The sequence below is a fragment of the Crocodylus porosus genome, unplaced genomic scaffold (assembly GCF_001723895.1).
Source record: "Crocodylus porosus isolate Cpor-Errol unplaced genomic scaffold, CroPor_comp1, whole genome shotgun sequence".
Lineage (NCBI taxonomy): Eukaryota > Metazoa > Chordata > Crocodylia > Crocodylidae > Crocodylus > Crocodylus porosus.
This window is the reverse complement of record NW_017728928.1, coordinates 9,386,746-9,410,099: the sequence shown is the minus strand read 5'-3', so window position 1 is coordinate 9,410,099 and position 23,354 is coordinate 9,386,746. Positions and strand designations below refer to the sequence as shown.

The following is a 23,354-nucleotide window of genomic DNA, read 5'->3' as shown; positions in this document are numbered from 1 at the left end:
CTGCAAGTAGCAGAGCAATTATTGATAAATACCTAAGCTACCAGATGTTGTCACTTAGACCCTGCCCTCTAATGACCTGTTTATCCAACTTGCTTGTGTAGCTTAGCTTTCTAGGTAACCTAATCATTTTTAACTCCTGTCCAGGTTGGTCTGACTTATAGTATCCATTTTTAGCATCGGGTTGGATGCTGTGGTGACACATGCAGCTTTTGGAACTGGTTTGAGAAGCTGGAAAGATTGTAAGATGCAATATATAACTTGGAAAAATAGGTGGAGATAGTCATGTGCCAGAACCCCTTTCACATAACACCCCCCCAAGCTCTGGAAAGGTTCAGTTTTGGATCTTTCCCTTCAGAAAGGAAGTCTCTGATATCCTAATAATTTCTAAAATTATTTTCTGTCCTCCTGCTGGAACAAGCAAGGGACTTTGCTCCCCAAATAAGCAGCATTAGGAGATGGCTGATCCATGACTGAATGACTAGTGTTTGGAACAGGGTTTGGTGGCTTTTGAGATGGACGCAGTAGTTTTATTCAGTGAAAAAGTTTTACTTTTCACCTTTTAAATGTTCAGAGAAGTTTGGTAGTAGATGCCATGTTCCATTCATGATTATTCTGAGACATGATTTTAACTTTAGCAATCTAAGTAACGTGTTTCCACTATATACCGGAGATTATGTGATGGGAAATATTTGAACAAGTGCTACACAGATATTTGCACAGTTCTGGGATCTATGCAACTGCTTCAATTCCATCCCTTCGCAAGATCTTCAGCTAACTCACTGGGATAGCACAGTATACAGGGGATGAAAGCAGTGGTCTGAAGATCTTTGTAATAAATGCCTAAATAAAGCTGTACAAAGGTAATTGAAACACCCAACTTGCCAGGATGGCTGGTGAAAAGGATATTGGGTCCTGAGGTTGGCGGTTGGTAAGTTGATTCTTATAAATCTAGTTTGAAGTGTATAAAATAGTATTTTTTTTCATAAGAAAGCACGTGATATGTAATTCCTAGGAATGTGGGCCAGGCCCTTTGGCACTCAGAGCTTTGCTTTTCTAGCAGAAACACATGACAGTTTACGTGGAACAATTTTTTTCTTTATTAATTTACTAAGGCAAGTTGGAAGGGGGGTGTACATATATTGCCCTCAGTTCCTTTAGATTTGGGATAGAAGAGGAATCTAAGAAGGTCTGAATAAATTGCAAGTTCAGAGTGTAACACTAGGACCCCCTCTACACATTGTAGGTATTGCACAATTAACTGGTTAATCTTGCAGTTACTTTGAGACCAGCCACAGGTGCAAAGTAGCTATCACATGATAAAAAGCCCCAACCAGCTATAAAGTAACTTTATACCTGGTTGCTATTGAACTTTAACATGCATGTGTAGCAGGGTCTCCCCTGTGTCTCAAAGCCTGCAAGCTGGCAGGGTTCCCAGGCACAGGGGAGCCGTGGAGCCCTGAGGATCGTGGCTGCAATGATCCCCCAGGCTTGGGGGTGCGTGAAACCCCTGGGCTCTTGGTCCCAGCTGTGTCCCACGCACAACTGGGAGCGAGAGTCCTGCAAGTCGCAGAGTTCTGGGTCCCAGATGTGAGGCTTCGCATGCAGCCGTGACCCAGAGCCCCGTAAGCTGGGACTCTTGGTCCCAACTGCAGGCGAGGCATATCCAGGACCCAGAGCCCCATGAACTGTGGGGAGTCTGCTTCCCGGTTGTGCCTGAGCTGAGATCAGGAACCTGTGGGGCTCTGTTCTGGCTGAGCATAGCCCCCACAGCCAGGAGCCTCCTCAGCAAAAAGGGCTCCCAGCCGTAGGCACCTGCTTCTTGCAAGTGGAGGCGGGGGGGCCCAGGATCAGGCTCCTTGCTACACTGGCAAGAAGGCACAACTGGATCTAATGCACAACCCCACACTTGCACCTCCTGCCATGCATGCGTGGTGTGGCAGAAGGCACAACTGTGTGCATCATGCATCAGATCCAATTGCGCCTTCACCTACACATGTAGAGGGGGCCTAGATGTGGGTGAATATAAAGTGTCTCTCTGATTACGAGCCCTACACCCAGGAGAACAAAGGCAAAAACATGGGAAATAAGAATATGTTTTCCCAACAGTGTGAAACCCAAAAGGTAAAAGACCATTAATTTGCAGCATTCTTTCAGGTCTGAGATCTGAAATGACACTGGTAGAGAAAATCATTTGTTGATTTTTAAATGTAACAGCATGGCTCTAATGTGCAACACACTCTCCCTCTCCCTCCCCCATTCCTTGCCCTACTAGGAAAGGTTTAATTGTAATTAAATGCTTGCTCCTGCATCTCAGCAGCCAGAGAAACTGCAAATCTGCAGAATAATAACTTTTCTGTCATAGCTATAAATTGCTCTGACTGCTGCTTAATGATATCAGACGTGATTGTTTCACTCTCGCTTATCCTCCCCTTGCCTCTCCTTCCCCTGCCGCCCGCTGTCTTCTCTATTAGGCTGCAAGCACCTTGGAGCAGGGCTTGTATTTCTATCACGTTTATTCTCCTACTAGCACCGGAGGCGGGGGTCCTCCCTAGGCACAACCATCATGCAGTTGGTAAGGACTAGTTCTATGTCTGAAATCCTGTTAGTGGGGAAAATACCTATTTTGGTAATGCACACACATCAGGTAATTATGAATCTGAAATACTTACTTTCATAAATATAGAAACTACCACCAAGCCATTTGGACTCTTTGCAGCCTCTGTGATATTTGTATACAACTCATGGTTATAGTGGATTAGTTGAACCTAAAAGATGGGGAAGGGGAAAAATTATGATTAAACAGTATCACATTGTGTGTTATTTAAATATACAAATGCTCCCATTGATGTAGATGCTACCTTGTTTGTATTAGGCTCCCCACCATGCTAATAAAATTTGTAACTGCAGTTTCTTGGAGGTTTGTGTAACATGCATGATTTTAATAATCTCAGTGACCATCTGGCTCAAATTGGCACAGCATCATAGTATCATCTTCTAAACTGTCAGTAAGTGAATTTTCACATATTAAGAAACGAACTGCGCTGCAGGGGCTGGCAATATTTCCCTGCTGCAAAAATATTTGTGCCACAGGCATCGCATAAAATGTGCTCTTCGGCTTCAAGTCAAACTTGGAGGGGGCAGGAGCTGAAACACTGTAGTTAACTAACATATGGGACAGAAAGCAGGAGACATTGAAGCCAAACATTTCCAGATTCAAAATACTAGTGTCCGCTGGCCAAAATTTTCCAAATTGGGTCCCCTGAGTTAGGTACTGATCGTGACACAGCTACCTTTGTTCTCCCTTCTTCGTCCATCACCTCTCTGCTGGCTAATGGCATGAGTGGACTGTGTCTCATCTTAATTTGGAATGGACATTTTTGGCAACAGAGGCCCGGGAGCAGGGATTTTTCTGTCTTCCAATATATTTGTGAAAGGCCCAGCAGAATGGGTCTGAAATGTAATTGGGGTCACTGAGCAATATTATAATATAGATCAGTGGCCTGGTTTTTCACAGCTGAGGAACAATTGGTGCTCCGGATGAAGTCTGTGGGAGCTGTGAGCATTTCACATTCCTGACAATTAGATGATGTATTTCGATGTCTAACGTCAGGCAACTGTGACTGGAAAATACGGGCCATCACTCCAGCAGTTTTAAAACAACCACAACTTGACTTTTGAATTGAAACCAGAGATCTATTTCCTGAACCTCAACGAGCCACATCATGATTTAAATTTAACTTAAGGGAGAAAAAAATCCAGTGGTAATTACTGAGAAGAAGGAAAAGAAAATCAAGTCTAAAAATAAGTCATTTTTATATTCTTGACTGAACTTCCTGGGATTCGCTGTACACTAATTGGCGTGATGTATTGAGACAGGTATTGAGCATTATATAGTAATGTACTAATAATGGATCTTTTTAAAAAAAGGTCAGATCCTATTAAGGGTGAAATCTTCATCCCTTTTGCAAAGCCAGAGAAAATGGCTCAGCATTAGCGACTGGGGGAATGAACCTCTTCCCCAAGATCAAGTTGGAAAATTAGAGAGGCACTTCTATAGCTTGAGGACAATAGTAATGGCTACCACTGATTTGGTGTGGGAGCTTTGAATACAAAAAAACAGCAATGAAAATGGTTCAGGGGCTGGGGCACATGACTTAGGAGGAGAGGCTGAGGGAACCGGGATTATTTAGTCTGGAGAAGAGAAGACCAAGGGGGGATTTGATAGCAGCTTTTAACTTCCTGAGGGATGCTTACAAAGAGGATGAAGCTGGACTGTTGTCAATGCACCGCACAAAAAAAAGCCGCATTAAAATTTTTGGGCGGTCTATATTAACGCCAGTGGTGGTACATGACAGGACAAGGAGCAGTGGTCTCAAGTTGCAGCAAGGGAGGTTTAGGTTGGATATTAGGAAAAATTTTCTCACTGGGAGGGTGGTGAAGCACCTGGAACAGGCTACCCAGAGAGGTTGTGGACTCTCCATCCTTGGGGGTTTTTAAGGCCTGGCTTGACAAAAGCCCTGACTGGAGTGATCTAGTTGGGGACGGTCTTGCTTTATGACCTCCTGAGGTCCCTCCCAACCCTAATTTTCTGTAGTTCTAACGTGAGCTGGTGGATTCATGTAGCTGCAGAACACATTGTGGGCAGGTGGAAAATGACTGACCTAAGGATTTACATTTTAGTGTCAGAATTATAGCATCCAAATACTTGGCCCTAACACCAGCATAGGCAATGTGCAGTATTCCCTTAATAAGGGGGGTTTGACCTCTACTGGTAAGCTACTCTGACTTCTGCTCCATTACAGTAGTGTGAATCTGGATTTACTCTACTGAAGCCAGGGGGATTATTCTGGTTTCATGCCAGTGCTAATGAGGTCTCACATAATGTTGGCTGAATTAAAATCTCAATTTTGAACCTAAAGTAACTTTGAAAAGTATTTGTTTTTACATTCAAAATCCTTGGCTGCATGAAGAACATATTCCATTTGGTTTAAAATGTCAGCATAGTATCAGTTTCCTCTCCTGATGAGTCTCTTGAACCCTACAAAGAGTTCATATCTACCACAGACAGCAAAGAAGTTACTCCACAGCAGGTTTCTTGCCCGCCCGACTCATAAAATGATCACAGGCAGGAAAAAAGAAAAATTTCATTAAAATAGGGGCCAGTCTCTTTCTACAATGGATAGAAATTTTGGACCCTGTAGGACAAGGAGGATACACAGTAGCAAGGGTTGCTGCAGTAAGAGTTACCTGTTTCTATTATGTGGTATGTATATTAAAAATAATACAAGTAAAGTGTTTTTTGCCACCCAGACACACATGTCCATCAAAACATATTCCAGCAGCAATCAGAGTCATGGAATCCATTTCCAAATCAAGCATAACCTTATCCCACTGCTGCCTCATCAGTCACAAACTGAGGAATACATTATTCATATAAATATTGGGAGGTATTCAGGTATTTCTGTTTCCTAAATGCTCCTATGATTGCAAAATGTATCCTGTTATGTGCAAATCACTCAGGAGCTGATCTTTCTGCCGTTCTTTGTATAAAATATCCCTCTTCCACAACAGCCCATAAATATATGGTCAGTAAGGGTACACAGTTGTTCATACATTAGGATGATTAGCACAGTATAAACTTGGGGGGGGGGAGGAACAAGAGGAATTTGGCCGTAGTAACTTCAGCGGTTTTGAAATCCTCGGTTTTAACATTAACGTCTCACATGTAACTTTAGAGATCTTAATGCACGGGTCAAAATGGCTGACAGAATGTGCTAATTTCTGTTATTTTTCTCCTCTGCTGGATTGTGACCTTTTTACATTGGCACAGTAGGTATTTTTTTAAAAACAAGGGAACAAAACAAATCAGAACGAAGAGGTAAAAATGTCAAACTGGGCAATGAAGTCATCTACTGAGCTTTGACAGTCAGCAAGGTTGAGGGAAACATTATCCATCCTATTGTAGTTATGTTTTCTAAAGGTCTTGTGAAGAATTAATGAGAGTTTTCACTAAACAGAACCAGAGGTTACAGAGTCATTAGTCATCAGTTGTGATGTTACTGAACTTTCATAGCATTGTAGTCCTTGGGACTGTGCCTTTGCTGCCAGTTTTAAACTCGGTAGCATTTTTATTTGCTAGCGTTCACTCCAGCTGACAGAGTCAGCCAATGAATTCTTGAGTAAATAGGTCATGCAGACTTCTTTAGATAGATTTTTTTTTCTGTACTAAGTATTTGAGTGACCTAGGTCATCTTTTATTGACCTAACGAATCAAATTGCAAATGCAAGATTGGCCAGAATGAATAAGCTGAAGACAGAATTTAAGGGATCAAGACTGGAAAGAAAGGAACTCCTGATGCTAGAATTGTTACTGCAATCATCTACACCAAATGGCTAGCTGAAATTGCAGGAAATCCGTGGATTTCTTGGATGAGTCAACAGGCTTGAACTGATGAGACATTGATTGTCTATTTAACTTATCTGCTGTTCTCTGCTGAATCTTTTCTTCCTGTAATGTACTCTGGGCACATCTACATGTGCTGTTAATTCAAAGTAGGCTTACTGTGCAGTATTTTACTGTCTTTATTTTGCTATAATATTTTACTGTGCAGTAAGCCTACTTGGGAACAGGTCTACATGTGCTCCCTCTTGGGAGCAGATTTGTTTCCGATGGGAGGAACCCAGTACAGTGCTGCTCACGGCTTGCTCTGCCCCCTTCCCTTGGTGCTAGCCCAGGGGCTGGAAAGGGGCACAGAGGTGACTGTAGTCCCAGTGGACACAGGGCCGGGAGAGCCTGGGTTTCCTGGCCCCATCCGCGTTGGGAAGGGACCTGATGTGCACAGGGCCAGGAGAGAGCTGCCCCTTTGCTTGTCTCCCAGAGCAGCTCCATGCTTTGCAGAGCTTGTGGCCCCGGGGAGTGAGTTGGATGACTCTCAGCCCCCACAAGTTTCCCAGAGCAGGTAGTACCTAACTGCGCAGTAGACTAATTTACTGCACAGTAAATGTGAGCATGTGTAGATGGTGATGCAGCAAACTGTCTTGTGTAGTAGCACCCTCTGATCCTGAGGAATATCTGTAACTGCTTGCTAGAGAACTCCGCCATTTGACAGCAGGGTTCCTAATGCCCTTTTCCATAGTCTCGCACACAGGCAGACTTGCCTTCCTTTCCGGTTGTTCAAATAGCTTGTGTTTTTATGAGAGACTATATGCATATATTTAGCACACACACACATTGAAGACAAAGCTTCCAAACTCGCTAAAAGTCAAAGTGGTTTAAACCACTGCTTTAATAAAACAGACGCTGATGAATAATATCTATACTGTGAATACTGCCAACCAAAAACGTGTTCCTTTTTTTTCCTGTAACTGAATACCTAAAATTTTTGAGCAGCTCTACTAAGAGGGAGTTTTGATGATCCACTTTTCCAGGACAATACAATAATGACAAAGGCTGTGGTGGGAAAAATTAATCATGAGTATCACTGATCATTGAGAAACATGATTAGCTGCTCAACAAGTAAAATAAATATCCAATAAAAACCATTAAAATATTCAGGTTGCCATTTATTTTCCATAAACGAAAACTCTGCATGTCAAAAACACAAACTATACCAATCACCTGACAATTAAAGAGCCAAGTTAGATGAATCTGACCCAAGAAGCAGCACTGTGTTTGTCAATTAACGTTTTGTAAACCATTCGTTTTGCTCCCTTTATTCACCAAGCGTTCTTTAACACAAAGGATCCATTTCGATGAGCAGTCTCTGAATACTCTTCTCAACAACATGCACCAAACACAGCATCTAAAAAAGCAGAGGTAATTTCCCCCAACAAAATCATGCTGATAAGCAATATGGCTAAAAATGTATTGCTAACTAGTTTTGATTTTGCTTCTTGACTTCTATGGCAAAGTTCCCACAGAACTGGGTCTTAAGTAGTCTCATGTCATTAAACTGCTCTTGGTTCTTTTGATAACTAATTCAATACATAGGACTTTTTAATAACCAAGTTGCCTTAACTTTTTAAGACGGCTCTACTTAAAACCATTTATAAGGGTCTAAATCGACCTGACAGATGGGGGGATTGAAGTCAGTTAAATTCTTTTGCAATAAAAGGAATCCATGGCATGAAAAACATTTTTTGTAAAAGGAAACTTTATTTTGAGGACCTACAAATGTGCTTGCTTCCATAACAGGGTATTAACTTCTAAAAGCTACTAAACTGCTTCAGACATAAGCTGTTTCCCCCAAAAGTATAAACAAATATAACATAAGCCCTGTGTGTGCAGAGGGAGGTGAGAGAGAGAAAGTCAATGAGCATGTACACACCAATTTTGCAGGACTTGTTTTTTCTTTATGGAAGAGACCTAGATAATTTAATTAGGCATCTCAAACTTTCTGTAGAATTTGTGAGCAGGCCAAATGCTTGTTAAGTTCTGGTTGATTCAAGCAGATGCAGGGGCTGTGGAGAGAGTTTTCAGCCTACATTTTCAAATAATCTTCAGCTTCATCCTTTAAGTAGACTGTTTTCCAGGAGCTGCAGATGAGAGCGTGTTGTGTGAACTGATTCAAATGCTGCTGCTCTTTGTTTTGCTGTTGCCAGCTGGTTTTGAAATAGTCTGCTTCTTTCAATTACTCAGTGTAAGAGGCAACTGCAGAGACATTTTGAGTTCTGGGAAACAGAAGCATTGTCAAGGCTGAGGATTTGTGCCATTATATAGCTGCACCCGTGGAAAAGCACTGGTATTATCTCCGATAAAGGTACCATGTATGCCAGTGCAGTTTCCCTGGATTTCTAGTAGGGTTAAACTCCATCAGTGCAAATAGCTGTTTATCCCCTCAATGCAATGTGTTTGTGCTGCTACAGCCATACAGATGTCTAGGATGAGGCTAAACCTCTAGTGTTGACAAGCTCTCACTCTCAGCAGCTTCAAATGACTCTTATGGTAATTTCTGTTCATGGCACATTGCGCGGTTCTGTCATTCTGGCTGTTCTGATCTGTTCCCAATTCCTTTGTCTTAAATCCCTACGTTTACTTGCCCAACAGCTATGTTTTCCCCCTGAAATTCTGCTATGAAAAATAATGGTACAGTCATGAACACCCTATGCTAGAGCAAGGCAGAGGAAGTTGTAGCACCAAACGGAAGTTGTAATTTGGTGTTTAAGCATCTTTTTGGACTTCTCCCATGCTACACGATCTCACCCACAAAAGTGAATGTGGAATGGGAACTAATTACAACAACAAACTGTATCATTTAAGAGAGCTTTAACAGAGCTTTTACATCTGTTGCATTAGAAATTCAGGAGCAGTCAGCGTACAAGCTATTTTGAAAATGTTGAGGCAATGTTCATGGGGGCAGGTGCTGTGTGAGCATGACTATTATGCAAGTAAACACAGGAGATGTAGCTAAAAGGAGGATGGATGTCAAGTTTAACCATCATGACAGCCCATTAAAAAAATTGGTGTACTGGATAACACAAGAGTAAGCGCTTCATAAGGATAAAGCAAACATACTGTCCAGTAGTCAAATGCAATATGTTACTATGGCTTAAGAAATCTTCCATACCAAATTCAATATATAATCACCCCTTTATGAGAACAACAATGAAAACCTGGACTAACACATGTAAGAAATTAAGCTTGTACCCATCACCTTTAGCACCTATACATAATATTGAAATTAATCCTAATAATTTATTAGAATGTTTTGATTTCTGGTAACATATTGGTATCGTATGTTTTGGGCAGGTATTCAAAGAAAATGTATTTCTGCAAAAAATCTAAATATAACGTGCTGCAGGTGACATTAAAATGCCATTTTCCTAATACCTGCAATCGAGACATTTTTCAACACATTCCCAAAGAAAGGTGAACCTCAGTAGAAATTTGACAGTTTCAGAAAATATTAGTCACACATATGAAGCACACAGGCCTATTGTCTATGCTATAAAAAGACATTTTAAATAACCCTGTAGAAGAAAAACACTGTTTATGACGAAGTGGGTTAATGATACTGAATCAGAAATGTAGTGGTAAAGAATGGGGGATCATCTGGAACACTGCTCCTCACACATTCATATGCATGATAAAAAAAGACACTTATTTTCACATCCGATATTGTTGGTATCTCACTCCACTTAAAATTAAACGTATTTATGGGACAGAAGCAGGCAAATGTTGGAGAGAGTGCTGTCAGTTGGGAGGACTCTACCATATATGATGGACATGTCCCAGAATTAAACTGTTCTGGAGGAAGGATGGAGACATGGCAAGGGAAAGAACAGGATGCCAACTATCAGAGAGCCCCTTAGGCTAGGGACAGAAAATACAGATAAACCAGTATAAGTGATTGGAAACTGGTTCAAATCTGTAACACAACAGAAGTTCAGTGCACCACTGTCAAGATGGCTGAAACTAGTTTAAGATAAGCCTGGATGGCTGTAGTATCAGACTTAACTGATTTAGGTTAAATTCATTTATTGAACTTCTGTCCCAGAACATCTCCAGGTTCATGTTAACTCACAGTCCCTCAGCATCCAGGATGCTTTGTGGCTCCCCTGAAAACCCTCCCCTCTTCTCCCCCAGGGTGGATAAGCTAGTCTTGGCCCAAGCTGTCTGCTGCAGCCGAGCAGGGGGACATGCTCTAGCACCCACTTTCTGGCCCAGGCCACTACAGGCACGTGGCTGCATTTCTGGAATCAAAAGTGGATGTCTATTTACTTGCTTATCGGTTCAATCTATGCAGCTTAGACTGACCTGCAAAGACTGAATCAATTTAGTCTCAGGCTTTTTGACTTTCTGTACTTAGCCTTAGCCTTCCTACTAAACCTTCTTGAGAATTCTGCAACATAAGCAGTCATAAAAAATAATCGATCACTTATTTTCTAGCGGCTACAATAATTACAACTGCAAAAGCCTAGAAGTATAAAATCATTGGCAAGCTTCCCTGTCAAGCTTTTTGAAAACATAGTGATGGAAAAGCTGTCCGATCAAGTTAGTGTTCTCTGGGGGAGAAGGAAAAATATTCTTCCTTGGAAATGTAGTGGAAATGTTTGGATTCTGCTAAAAAGGATCTACTCTTGCTTTCAAACAAGAACATTTGAGAAACTTTTTTGAATACTGAAGGAAAGTAGAAATTATGTGAGCTGACCCTTAAGAACAAATTTGGAATAAATTTAAAAGCAGACGACCAGAATATAGTGAGATTTGTATTATGCAGCGTTTTACGGAAAAAGAAGGGGTGAATTATTGTAGAGCTACAAAGTAACACAAAACTTAAGACTGACAGAAACATAATGAGCACAGAAGTGACAATTTTTGTCTGAACTGGCTACAGAAAGCAGTTTATAGCTGTGACCAAACACAAGTGCATGGCCACAGCCTGCTTCAAAAATGGCTGATTGGGTGAAAATCTGAATTTCATGAATGGTTAGATGAACACATTTCAAAACAGAGCATCTTCTGTAACTTCTGTCTGCACTGCCTACTAGCCTTGAGCTATTTTTGGAATGGGAGGGGGGAAAGGGAGTGGAGGGAATTCGGTCTGGGACTTTCTTAGCCCCAGCTGGAGGGTGCAGCTCGTGTACTGGAGGCCCTCTGAGCTGGGGTGGCTCCAATTCACCCATCCCACCCTCCAGAACTGGCTGGTGAACCCCTAGAACAAGCTTCTTCTGCTCCCTTTTCCCCCCTCCTGTTTTGAAAACTTTGCAGGCTACCAGGGAGCAGGGGCCACTGCTAGGGGCAGCCAGCAGCTAGATTCCCCTTCTCCCTGGAACCAGCAGTGAACGTGTATTTGTTCCAGGGGATCATTGTAACTCAGAACCCTTCCTGCAAAGTGTTCTCAGGTACAGTGGGGAGTTGCGCTTCTGTCTGCACCCCTAAATAAACTGGCAGAGACTGAAAGGAAGAGAAGAAAAGAACACAAGGCTAATGTGGACTTTGACTTGAGTTAAGGGATCGCTGTTGATGGAAGATAAATATCTGCCTTTATGTGTTAGAATAGGGGACCAGATGTATCTTCACATCTTAAATCTGTTATTTGGTAAGTTGGATTCCGGAATAAATAAGGCCAAAAAACCCAAAAAGGAACTAAACCCACAGGAGCTGTGTTAGAGCACAAAAAGGTTTCCATGGTATTTTGGAAAGCTCTGTCTGTGCTTCAGGATGTTAGGGAGCCAAAAAAATAACACCTGCTATGAGGCTCTTAAAGAGATTCATCTAGGAGTTTGTGAAGATGCTGTTTTGTTGAGTCATATTAGCCTTAAAGGCCTGAAATGATCCAAAAATATGAAAGACTACCACTCGCCCTGCTTTTGATTGATGTAGTTGTATACAGGGGGAGTGCCCGGGGCCCTAGCAGGCTGGCCGTGTCTGTCTGAGGAGAGATCTTTGTCCAGAGACGTCTTCCCCTTGATGCAAAAGAACTAGGAAGTTAAAAGAATTTTTAACCTTCAGGATACAATGTAAGGCCGGTCTACTTGTTTGCATTTTCCCAGGAAGAATAAGGTGAGGTAATTTAGGTGACTGGGGGGGGGTATATCTACATGTGCATTTAGTGTGCAGTAACTGGTTTTTACGCTGGCATCTACACTGCAGTGCAGTAATGCAGTGTGTGGACTGACTTGGGACTGAAGCTAGTCCACACACACAAGGTTACTGCCGCAGTAAGGCATCTACACATGCCTTACTGTGCAGTAACTACTCGGGCAATGAATTTGGTACATTTTCCCACTGCACTACAACTTTATTTATTAGCTTTTTCTTCAAGGATGAATTTACAGGTTATTTCTTTCTGGTTCCTACCTAGACTTGTCAATTCCGTTGTGGCCGTCATGGAAAAGACCTGTTAGAGAAGTCAAACTAAAGAAGTATATCCTTGGTGTAGAATTGTATAGTGTGGTTTCGAGAAGATCATTCTCAACTTGCATCCTTTATTTTCAAAGAGATTTCTACAGAACTTTGCAAAATACCCATCAAACCTTGTAGGTTTAATCCTTATTAAGTGCAAAAAACCTTTTCTATAATGGGTGGTATGGATAGACCATATACAGTTAAGCTTGTTGAAAATAAAATCTTGCTTTTTGAGCGATGGCACTGTTTCTTTTTCTTTAACAAACTTGAAGTGAATGCTGCAAGGAAAATCCCTTTTGGTTCAGTTTTGGCTCAAGTACAATATAGAATCTTGTTATACACTATTGATTTTCTTTGGAAGATCTCCTCCTCCACCTCCAATGGATTAAATTGCCGTAATACAATAAAACATAGTTCTTTGTTTTCCTTGAGCAATAGAAATTGTTTTTCGGGGGGAAGACAGGGAATTAAGATTAATTACTTTCATTTTAGTTGATGAAAATCCAGAATGTGCCCTTGGTTCACTGCTCAAGAATGTGGACCAGAAGCAGACATAGCGCTTTTTAGACATGTAAGGTTGGCAGCATTATGAATGCTGGTATGATCTGACTACAATATATTAAGGCTAAGCTTTTATCCATATCCCTTGCACTCAGTAGTTCACATGTACAGCTCAAGTTTGAGGCTTCCTTTTTGTGAACTCACATGAGTGACGTTAAAGATTGGATTTTGGTTATTGCGGGGAAAAGGGCATGACTCCTTCACCCCAGTTGGCAGATGTGTATGGGTATCTTTATTATGCATTATATTTTGCTGGAGACCAGCTCTGTGCTCAAAATACTCATTGTTCTTATATCGACCACTGTTCCTTCTGAATTCCAACGGACCACCTGCTTGGGTTCCCTCTTGATCCTGCAGTCCAATTAAATATGCTGCACTGTGGTTATATCTAGTTTAGGGTACACTTTCTACTATATCTAATATACAAAGGCTATATTAGACTACCTAACGTACATAAGGAATCCTGTTATAAATGTTAAATAGTTGCAAGAGGATCATACAGGTTTCCACAGCATTGTGATTTGGAGATATGGAACTGTTAAGCTGGTGGGATTTAAAATACTACAGGACATTGCACACACCCTTGTTCTTACTGTTGTTGGGAGTACTGGAAATACCCTTTTTCTCATAATTGAATATATACAGATCTTGATTTCTGAATGCCAAGGAATCTGAGGCAGGAAGTAAGTGGCAGCAGAGAACAGCTAATCTGTAACATTTTCTTACACTGCGCAACCTGATAAACAGTTGGGATACTTGATGCAGAGTGAACACAGGATACATTATCAGCCCAGCAGGAAAGGAAAGCAAATTAAATTGCTCTGGAAGACTAGTTAAATGTTTGTTTTGATGCAAAGTCATCGCAGTCCGTGACTAAGTTCTCATTAAGGAAAAATTATATATTTTTATATATGAATGTTATTAATAGCGCTTAAAGGAAGAAATGGAATTTGAATGCATTAAGGAGTCCAATGAATAATCAAATGTAATGAGCTAAAACCAATTAGTAATAATATGTGAGGCTGTCATATCTTAAAATACAGATGTTAGCACACTATTTTTTTAAAAAAGGCCCTGGAAGAGGCAGAACGTCAGATATTTTTGTAGCCTTCATTTTCTGGATTGGGACTGGAAATCTGTTGTCTCACTTTGCCTATGAAAGAACTTTTGAGGTATCTGTACTGTAGTGCCCACAGATGTTACTGTGCATGTTGTGCTGGAGACAAAGTCATTTTTAGGCACAGTCTAACTAAAATGAGTGTGTGTGTGTGTGCCCTCGCTGCCATGATGGCATTTGGCCATGCATGAGCACAACAGTTCAGATTTCTTGGTACCTATGATGTCATTTAGTGCTGTTCCTTCCTGGCAATACCATCCAATGTGGCAAGATCTGATGCTGAAGCACTGGAAAGAACAGCCATGTGCCTGCTGTTGTGACACTGGGACTAATCCTGCAAGGTGAAGAATGTCCTAAACACACAGTGACCCGAATAGGAGTTGAGGATGGACAGCAGTTCCCAGAGGAAGCTCGTTACCTTGCAGGATCTGGTCCATAGTGTCACAACGATGTAGAAGTACTTCTGCTGAAGTTATTAAAACACGGCTGCACTGGAATACTTCAGAAGCATAGGTGCCAGTTGGGATTTACTTTTTTCTGCAGACACTCGTTTCTTAACATCTATATTGTTTTCTCAAGGAGGGGTTGTGAGATACTATGTATTAGATAAAAAGAAAAACTGACACTTGGTGGGACAAACTACATGCTGCTTGTTGAACATTGCAGTCTGAGCTCTTCTTCTTCATGAAAGCAAGCTTGTATGGAGTCCAAAAATATGCTTGACTTTTCATTTAATAAAAATAGACACTTTAATAAATGCCAGGTCTTAATATTTCTGTGAGTTCATTTCATGCACTAGCATTCTTTTGGGAAGTTATCTTTCATTGTCTTGTTAAATGTTTCTATACAATGTACCTGGTGTGGTATAAAATGCAAACATTGGGGCATTTTGCATTCTAGGATATCATAAATAGCCAGCTTTTTGGAAATAGGTAAACAACAAATATTACTTCTCAAACATTTTCCCAGCTCCATAAATCTGTCCTAACTGCTAAAAGGCAGACTGTAGGACTTTCAGATATTAAACCATAAATATGCTCATTCCCAATGATCTAAAAAAATATTTGGCCCTATTAGACAAGGGACCATAGGCATGTAGACTTCCTATTTCCACTCACCAGTTGCTTAGTACACACTGGGAGCATCTACATGAGATACTAAAAGCACAGTAGGCTAATTCTACTGCACATTAGTGCATCACGGCAAAAACTGTGCTAGTGTGCAGTATAAGTAGTTTACTGAGTATTAGTGCCACATAAAAGATGTGTGCCGGCGCTACTGTGAAGTAGTGTAATTGCAGGTACTAAACTTAATGCACCATGATTACAGTGCATGAATGCACCTGTAGATGTGCCCACTGAAGACTTTTATAGTGCCTTGGCCAATGATTGGCTTAGATGTCTAAGGGGCTATTCCAGAAATCAGAAGTAGCTTATAGCTTTCCATTTGTCTCTTGGTGATCTGGAGCAGGGTGTTGACTAATAATGTAGTGCTCTGGCACTTATTCCTTGCTCTTTGATGTGCTCAGATCTTGCTTTTACTATGGAAAAAAAGAGTAAAAGAAAATTTAATTCATTTCACTTTGCACTATCCTCTTCTGGGGTGTAACCCTGCCTCCCCGCTACATCAAGGGAAAACTCAAATTTAATTCAAGTGGGACTAGGATTTCATCCTTGGAGTCCTTGCCGTCAGTACATTTTCTGACTCAATGAGGCTACCTACAAAGAGTAAAATCCTGAGGACTGACTCCTTCTAGGCACTGGAGAATACTGCTAAGCCAGTTTTCAAGAGATTAACAATTTTGATGCATGATAGGGTTTTTTGCAAAACAAAAACATCTTTCTATCTCACAAAAAGAAAGCCACCAAGAACTGTGAAAATCAGCTAAAGTGCTATTATTCACACACTCTATTAATTAATCCACAGATCTACCTGTCTTTTGTTGTTTTATGTGGCTAGGTTCACAGCAGTGGTATGATTTTGCACTGTTGCTAAATTGGTGAAATAAATTTTGCATGACCACCTAGACTTCCAGCAATTTATTCAGCATTTTATCACACTGCTGTGGTTTCCAGATTAGTCAGTTAAAAAGATTTAATTCAATTTAATACAACAAAAGGGAGAAAGACAAAAACATCTGTTTCAAATCATCTTGCTTTCTATCTCTCCCAATTTCTTTTGCATCCTCATTGTATTGAAAACAAAGTTGTTTAGCCTATTGCTGACAAATATTTTTGCTTTTTTTATTGCTTCAGCCAGTTACTGCATGATTTAAAAAAATGCTCATAGCTGTTATCATTAATGCTGGATTAATGGGAACCCTTGTCATCTAAATACATAACCATATGCCATCAATTGTTCTAAATAAAGAAGAAATAATCTAAGGATTTTTGATTTTTTTTTTCTTTCAAAGTTTAAAATTCAATTAATAAAGAAACCTTGTCTTATATAGCTATCTTTTCAGAAGCTAATAAAGGCATTGCTAAGAAAGGCAGTAGTCAAAAGTTAACTCTAACTGGTTGTGAAACCTCCCTGAAATAGTTATTCACTGTGATTTCATACTTAAGTTGCAGATGGTGTCAGAAACTTTATTGCGACAATAATGGTGACAATAACTAACTCATAGTAACTCAGTTTTCCTTGCACTGTCAGGTAAAGCATAACAAATCTTATCTGTTGATTATTCTGTAAGTAGTTAACATCATGTGCTTTATGACCATTTTAAAAAGCTTATCATCTGCTACTTCAGGTTGCAAGTAATTATCTCTTGTTACATTCAGACAGACAAATGAAGGGTGAATGATAGACTCAAACTTTCTGGTGCGTCTGCTCTAAAACACCCCCTGGAAGCTAGTGAATACAAAAAGAAGGTCATTTAACTTGGTAATCCATTGCACCTAAAGGAATAGTACAATGTTGCCTGTGATGAAATGTAAGAGGTGGGCAAGTCTTTCTTCAATCAGCAGAATGAGGGTGTTTATAACTCTTCTCTAAGTTTCACTGTAATTTGATAGTGAGGAGAAAAACTTGTCTTAGATCAAACTCAAATTTGGTGCTTCCCTAAGCACACAGCGCATTACAACAGAAAGCATAAAAAGCTCACCTGCTTTGAAGGGGCTGATAGCGATCCAACACACTTGGAGGCATTTGAAATGGAAACAATGAGGATGAACAAGATGATTCAGTCTACTGCATTTTTTCACATACAACCTTCACTTTACCACCCCACCCCACCATCCCCCAAACCAGCTGGTTGACATAGGGGTGCGTTCACATTATATGTGACAAATATGGATCTTCATGGCTCTGGAAATTTGGCTGCAGGGTTAATTCCCATGGCTCCCAGAGGCACAGGGAGCTGGATGACATGGCCCTGTGCACCATATAGGGCCAGCGTGCTGGGTCAATCCATGGCTGGACCGGGGATATAGCCCTGGACCCAGCACACTGGATGAATCTGTGAGCCCTGATCTGGAGTGTGGGGATGGCAGTGAGCTTAGGGATAGGCTTGGCTCCCTAGCTGCTGCTACTTAGCAAAGTCGTCTTTTTTTTTCATGTTGCCTTTAAAAACAAGGTGTATACTCTCTCTCTCTCTTTCTCTCTCTCTATATATAGGGTATGTGGTATGTGTAGATGGTATGTGCCTAGATGAAGAGGGCTTAGTCTGAATTCAGGGCTGTCCAACTTGGAGGTTGTATGTCCTGGGGGCCCCACCAGTACAGCCACAGGCCACCAGGCAATGTGGATGCTCCTCCCCACTCCCCTGCTGCACTGTGCATCCTTGTGGGTGCTCCTGCCGCACTGTGCAGGTGTATGAACTGTAATTCCCATTCTCCCACTGTGTGCACTCATGATGGGCATTCCCCCAGCTGGTGCACTGGACCCTCCTTGCCATGTGGGAGCAATATGGCGGGGAGTGGTAGCCAGGCAGGAGTTGGGGGACCACACTTTAACCCACGGGCGGGCAATTATTTTGAGCACAGGGCCACTTACTGAGTTTTGGCAAGCCACTGAGGGTTGCATGACAGGCAGCCAGGGGCAGATAAATATTAATTTTCTAAATTTTTTAGGGGCCCCGTGGGCCAGATAAAGTGGCCTGATGGGCTGCATCCAGCTCACGGGCTGCATTTTGCCCACCCCTGATTTATCCCCTTGTGAGCCACCAGTAGGACAGGTCTGTTGCCTGCATGATGGGGCTCTATGCTTCTGGAAGAATTGTGGGCTTTGTAGCAGTCCAGGAGGCAGCAGAAATGGTTCCTCCAAATAAGGAAAAATGATTCAGGGATGACCCTGAGTAATTTTTTGGTCACTGTATTATCATGAGACATTATCTCAAATGGAAACTGGTATATGGTCACTGGGCTGTGTGATGGAGATGCATCAGCAATGTCACAGTCTCTCTAACAATGTGCGGCATGCAGGGAAAGTACTATGTATCATTTCTGTTCAAAGGCTGGAGGTGATGGGCAACAGCTGGCAGAGAAATATTATGGCTTTGTGGATAAAAGAATGAGAAAAGCAATTTGGACACGGAAATTAGTCACTAAGACTGCTTGCAGATATTAGGGAAAAAAAAAGCCCAAACAAACTGCGCTTTACCAGAAGAAGTTACTTGGACCTGATTCTGCAGCATCTGTACAGATTAGGCGCTTCAGTGAGGCTTTTTGGCACTTTTATCTAAATATTCAATCAGCTATTGGATAAAAGCGCCTAAAAGGCCCCACTAAAGCACCCAATTTATACAGATGTTGGGTGAGCCGGGTCCAACTAATGTGATGCTTCTTCTGGGCATGTGCTGGGCTCAGCATGGGAATCTCTGAGTTTAAGGTAAAGTGCTGGGTTTTTATTTATTTATTTATTTTACATCTGCAAGCAGTCTAAGTTGAGAGCCTTCGTGTTCACTCGGGCCAGCAGAATCAACAAAGAAGAAATCTCGTGCATTAATCTGCAAAAAGTTAATAAACTTGGTGCCTCCAGTGTTTATTGACAGGCAAATTAAAAAAAAAGCAGTGTTATCCCTCTATGGTGGAAACAAAAATAAGAAAGGAAACAAGACACAGTAAAGAACTCATCAGTTTTGCCTGCTGCACTGGAAGATAAAAAGCATATGCTTAGAGAATGACATTTTCAGTGACAAAAATGTGTAGTAAATGGACGTTTCTTGAAATTTAAAGGACCGTACCATTAGTTCACGAGAGAACCAGCGAATGAAACAAGAATATATCCCTTAAATTGTTTCTGCAGGTTTAAGTCGAACATTCAATGGAAGGTCACAAACGCAGCCTTACAGACACTGGCTGCTTGGCTTATAACAACCGGTTCTCACTCAACAAATGCTTTGCTTGTCATTTAATCTGCTGGTTAGGAAACTGGCCCAGAACTTGGGAGACCAGGGTTCAAGGGTCTTCTCTGCCAGACTTCCCATGTGACTTTAGGCGAGTCGCACACAGTCTCTGTGACTTGGTCCCCTATCAGTACAATGGGGCCCTCCCAGGAGGCGCATACTCTCCGTAGGGCCCAAAGGGTAAACTGCATGGGCGATGGGACGACAGGGCTCTTGGATTGCAGTAAGCTGAAGAAGAATAAAAATAGGGAAACCTCAAAAGAACAGTAAGAGGAGAACGTTAGGAAATGAACATGAATGTTAGTGATTTTTAGCATACAGTCTCCGAAAATAGGCTGCGCCTGGAGCAAAGAAACATTTGAAGAGGCCCAGCTTGATTAAAAACAGCCAACAGCACTCTGAAGTGAATGTTTTATTAAATTGTGGTTCCTTTAGGGTGTTAATATTGTGGCAGATGAGCTGATATATTACAGACTCAGATTTTTGGAAATCATTTGAAAAGTTCATGTTGGGATTTCACATTCAAGGTGCAGTGTCAGGAATTAAGAGGAGCAAGGGCACAGGTCTGCCTACAAGGCAGAAAATAACAGTTCCTTTACAGAAAATACAAGGCAGAAAATAGCAGGATAACTTTACAGACTTTAGAAGTTTGCAATGACTCTTTTGCTGTTTATGTAAATTGTGCAAGTAAAACCGATTTGCAAGTTTATAAATTGTGTGCAGAGTTGAAGTCTACAAATTATGCATGCATTCAAAAACAAGAGGGTTTGAATTATCTAAGAACCTGAGATGATGGATAAGAAAAGTTACTTTAAGGCCAGCAAATACAGAATCTATCTTGTAGAGCCATCTGGGTCTATGGTGTAATGGTTGGCGCACTGGATTTTGAATCCAGCAATCTGAGTTGAAATCTCAGTAGAACCTGCTTTCTTTCTGGCTGCCTGGTGTAGCGGGTTGTGTGCTGACTCCTGGGCCAAAGAGCTGTGAGTTGAAGCCTTGCTGGGCCCCAACATCTGGGGATCTTGTTTTAGGCCTGGAAAAGGGCCAATGTGGTCCCTATTTTCGAGAAGCGAAGGAAGGAGGATCCGAGTAATTATAGGCCAGTCAGTCTCACCTCTGTTCTTGGAAAGGTCTTTGAAAAGATCATGATTTGTGGGAGTCCAGTGGGAAAAATAATGCAGCAGGGAAACCAGCATGGATTCGTAGCAGGTAGATCATGCCTGACGAATCTGGTTTTGTTTGACAACAGGGTTACAAAATGCTTAGTCACAGGAGTAGAGGTAGAAGTTGTTGTCTTGGACTTTAGCAGGGCCTTCGATACGGTATCTCATCTTATTCTCATAAATAAATTAAGAGGCTGTGACATAGATGTTTACATGGTCCGGTGGGTGGCAAATTGGCTTAGCGGTTGCACCTAGAGAGTGGTAGTGGATGGGTTCGTATCGACCTGGAAGGAGGTGGGTAGTGGGGTCCCGCAGGGTTCGGTCCTTGGACCTGTACTCTTCAATATCTTCATCAGTGATTTTGATACCGGTGTGGAGTTACTCTGTCCAAGTTTGCTGAGGATACTAAATTGTGTGGTGAAGGGCACACTTCGAAGGGTAGGGAATGATTGCAGGCAGTCCTGGACGAGTTAGAAAAGTGGGCAGTGCACAATAGGATGCAGTATAACAAGGACAAGTGCAGAGTGCTGCACCTAGGTTGCAAAAATATCCAGCACACCTACTGGCTGGGAAATGACCCTCTCAGCAGCACAGAAGCAGAAAGGGATCTCGGAGTCATAGTGGACTCCAAGATGACCACGAGTTGTCAGTGTGACAAAATCATCAGCAAACTAACTGCACTTTACCATGCATCAGCAGATGCATGACAAATAGATCCAAGAAGGTGATACTTCCCCTCTCTGCGGCACTGGTTAGACCCCAGTTGGAGTAAAAATAAATACTAACTGACCAGCTCAGTACATGATCCAAGGAGTGAATTATTATGGAGACAATGAAACAGCTTCATCCTCCAGACCACAGAAGTGAGAGTTGAGGATACGTCAGATGGAAAAAGCTTGTACTGCAGCTGTCCTGCTGTAATATTTGTCTCTGTGGCAATAAATATGGCACCATCTAACTAGCACTTAATTCATATGGAGGTAAATCCCAGATCCCATGAGTACACAGGCTATTGCTCTGAATGAAGCAAATCAGTGGAGTACCTGAGGGCTCCAGAAGCCCAAACTGCGTGTGTGTGCAATTGTGCATCATGAAGCACGGCTGGACAGGGGTTTGTGCTTCCCAGCACTGCACTGTTCTTTCCGAGCCAAGTTACAGCTCTCAGTTCAGCATGTTTATATCTCTTGAATGCGCACACACATGCACACACAGGGGGTGGAAATGAGCATGGGTAAGCTGGATTACATGCATTAAAAGACATTTTCTAGCAATAGAGTCCAATGGTATCAGTAGGTTTTGTGTTAGAAGTTCAACAGAAATAGAAGTTTGCTTCTATTTGATAAGTGCAGTTGGATTTAATCATGAACTCAATGCCTCCTGCCTAGACCCTGCAGATACTGCCATGGCGAATGCCTGAAAGGCTTTACTTCTGTATTTCCCTTTAATGGGGGACAGCATGGAATGTGTCAAGCCACAAAATTAGGAACTTCGGAGGAAACGCTGACTGCACTGGGCTTTCTGCCATTAGGACCAGCAAACCTTGATGATGACCCAATTATAGATGCTTGAAATTCACTTTGGCCATCGAGAAAACTACTTTCTGCTGGCTGGAAGCCCAGCATCAGTTTAAGCTGTGAAAGCAGCTCCTCATCCCTGCTGGCAAAGAGCCTGGCCGTCAAAACATTTCTTCAAATTTCAGCTTGATGGTGCAGGTTTTTTTTTTTTTATTATTTGTGTATGCTTCCAATTCCCACCATTTTAAGAGCGGAAGAGCAAAAAGCTACAGGCTTAGATGCACCAACGTGTTTAGGAGGCATTACTAAATCTCATCTTAACAGAGGTTTTCCAGAGTGTCATAAAGTCTGCATGATATGGGGAAGGGTCTGGAGGAAGAGCAAATGAGTAAAGCTGCCTAGCAGGAGCCCTGTTGGCTAATAAAGGGGAAGCACCAGATGAAAATGCAGTGTCTACTTACTGAAGGAAGCTATTCCAACAAGTCAGAGGGGTGTGTCTTGGTTCTGAGTAGTTAGACATTCAACTGTGCAATGCCTAATGACATTTTTTCAAAAGCCCTGTGGGCCTTATCTGCATCTTTACGCACCTAAATACCTTTAAAACTAACCTTTTAGCTGCTCTCTCCACACCCCCCCCATAAACAGCGGATATTAGCTCTCCTCTGCCTCACTGAATTGGGTCTGAAGATAAATATTCTAACGAATGGGAGGCATTCTCACTAAATGTGACCTGTATTTATTTAATGAAAACTCAGAAGCTGTTGCTGTTTAGCTCTGCACTGTTTTCTATTGCTTCAAATAGTTG

General features: G+C 41.7%; 1 protein-coding gene across 1 annotated transcript in view; it reads right to left on the bottom strand.

Moving 5' to 3' along the window:
• The window catches only part of CA10 (carbonic anhydrase 10), a 360,982-nt gene that overhangs the window by 20,234 nt on the left and 317,394 nt on the right, over positions 1–23,354 (bottom strand). The window contains exon 5 of the mRNA XM_019542455.1: positions 2,670–2,765. Coding sequence (XP_019398000.1) covers positions 2,670–2,765 — 96 coding nt within the window. The remainder of the gene's footprint in view (positions 1–2,669; positions 2,766–23,354) is intronic.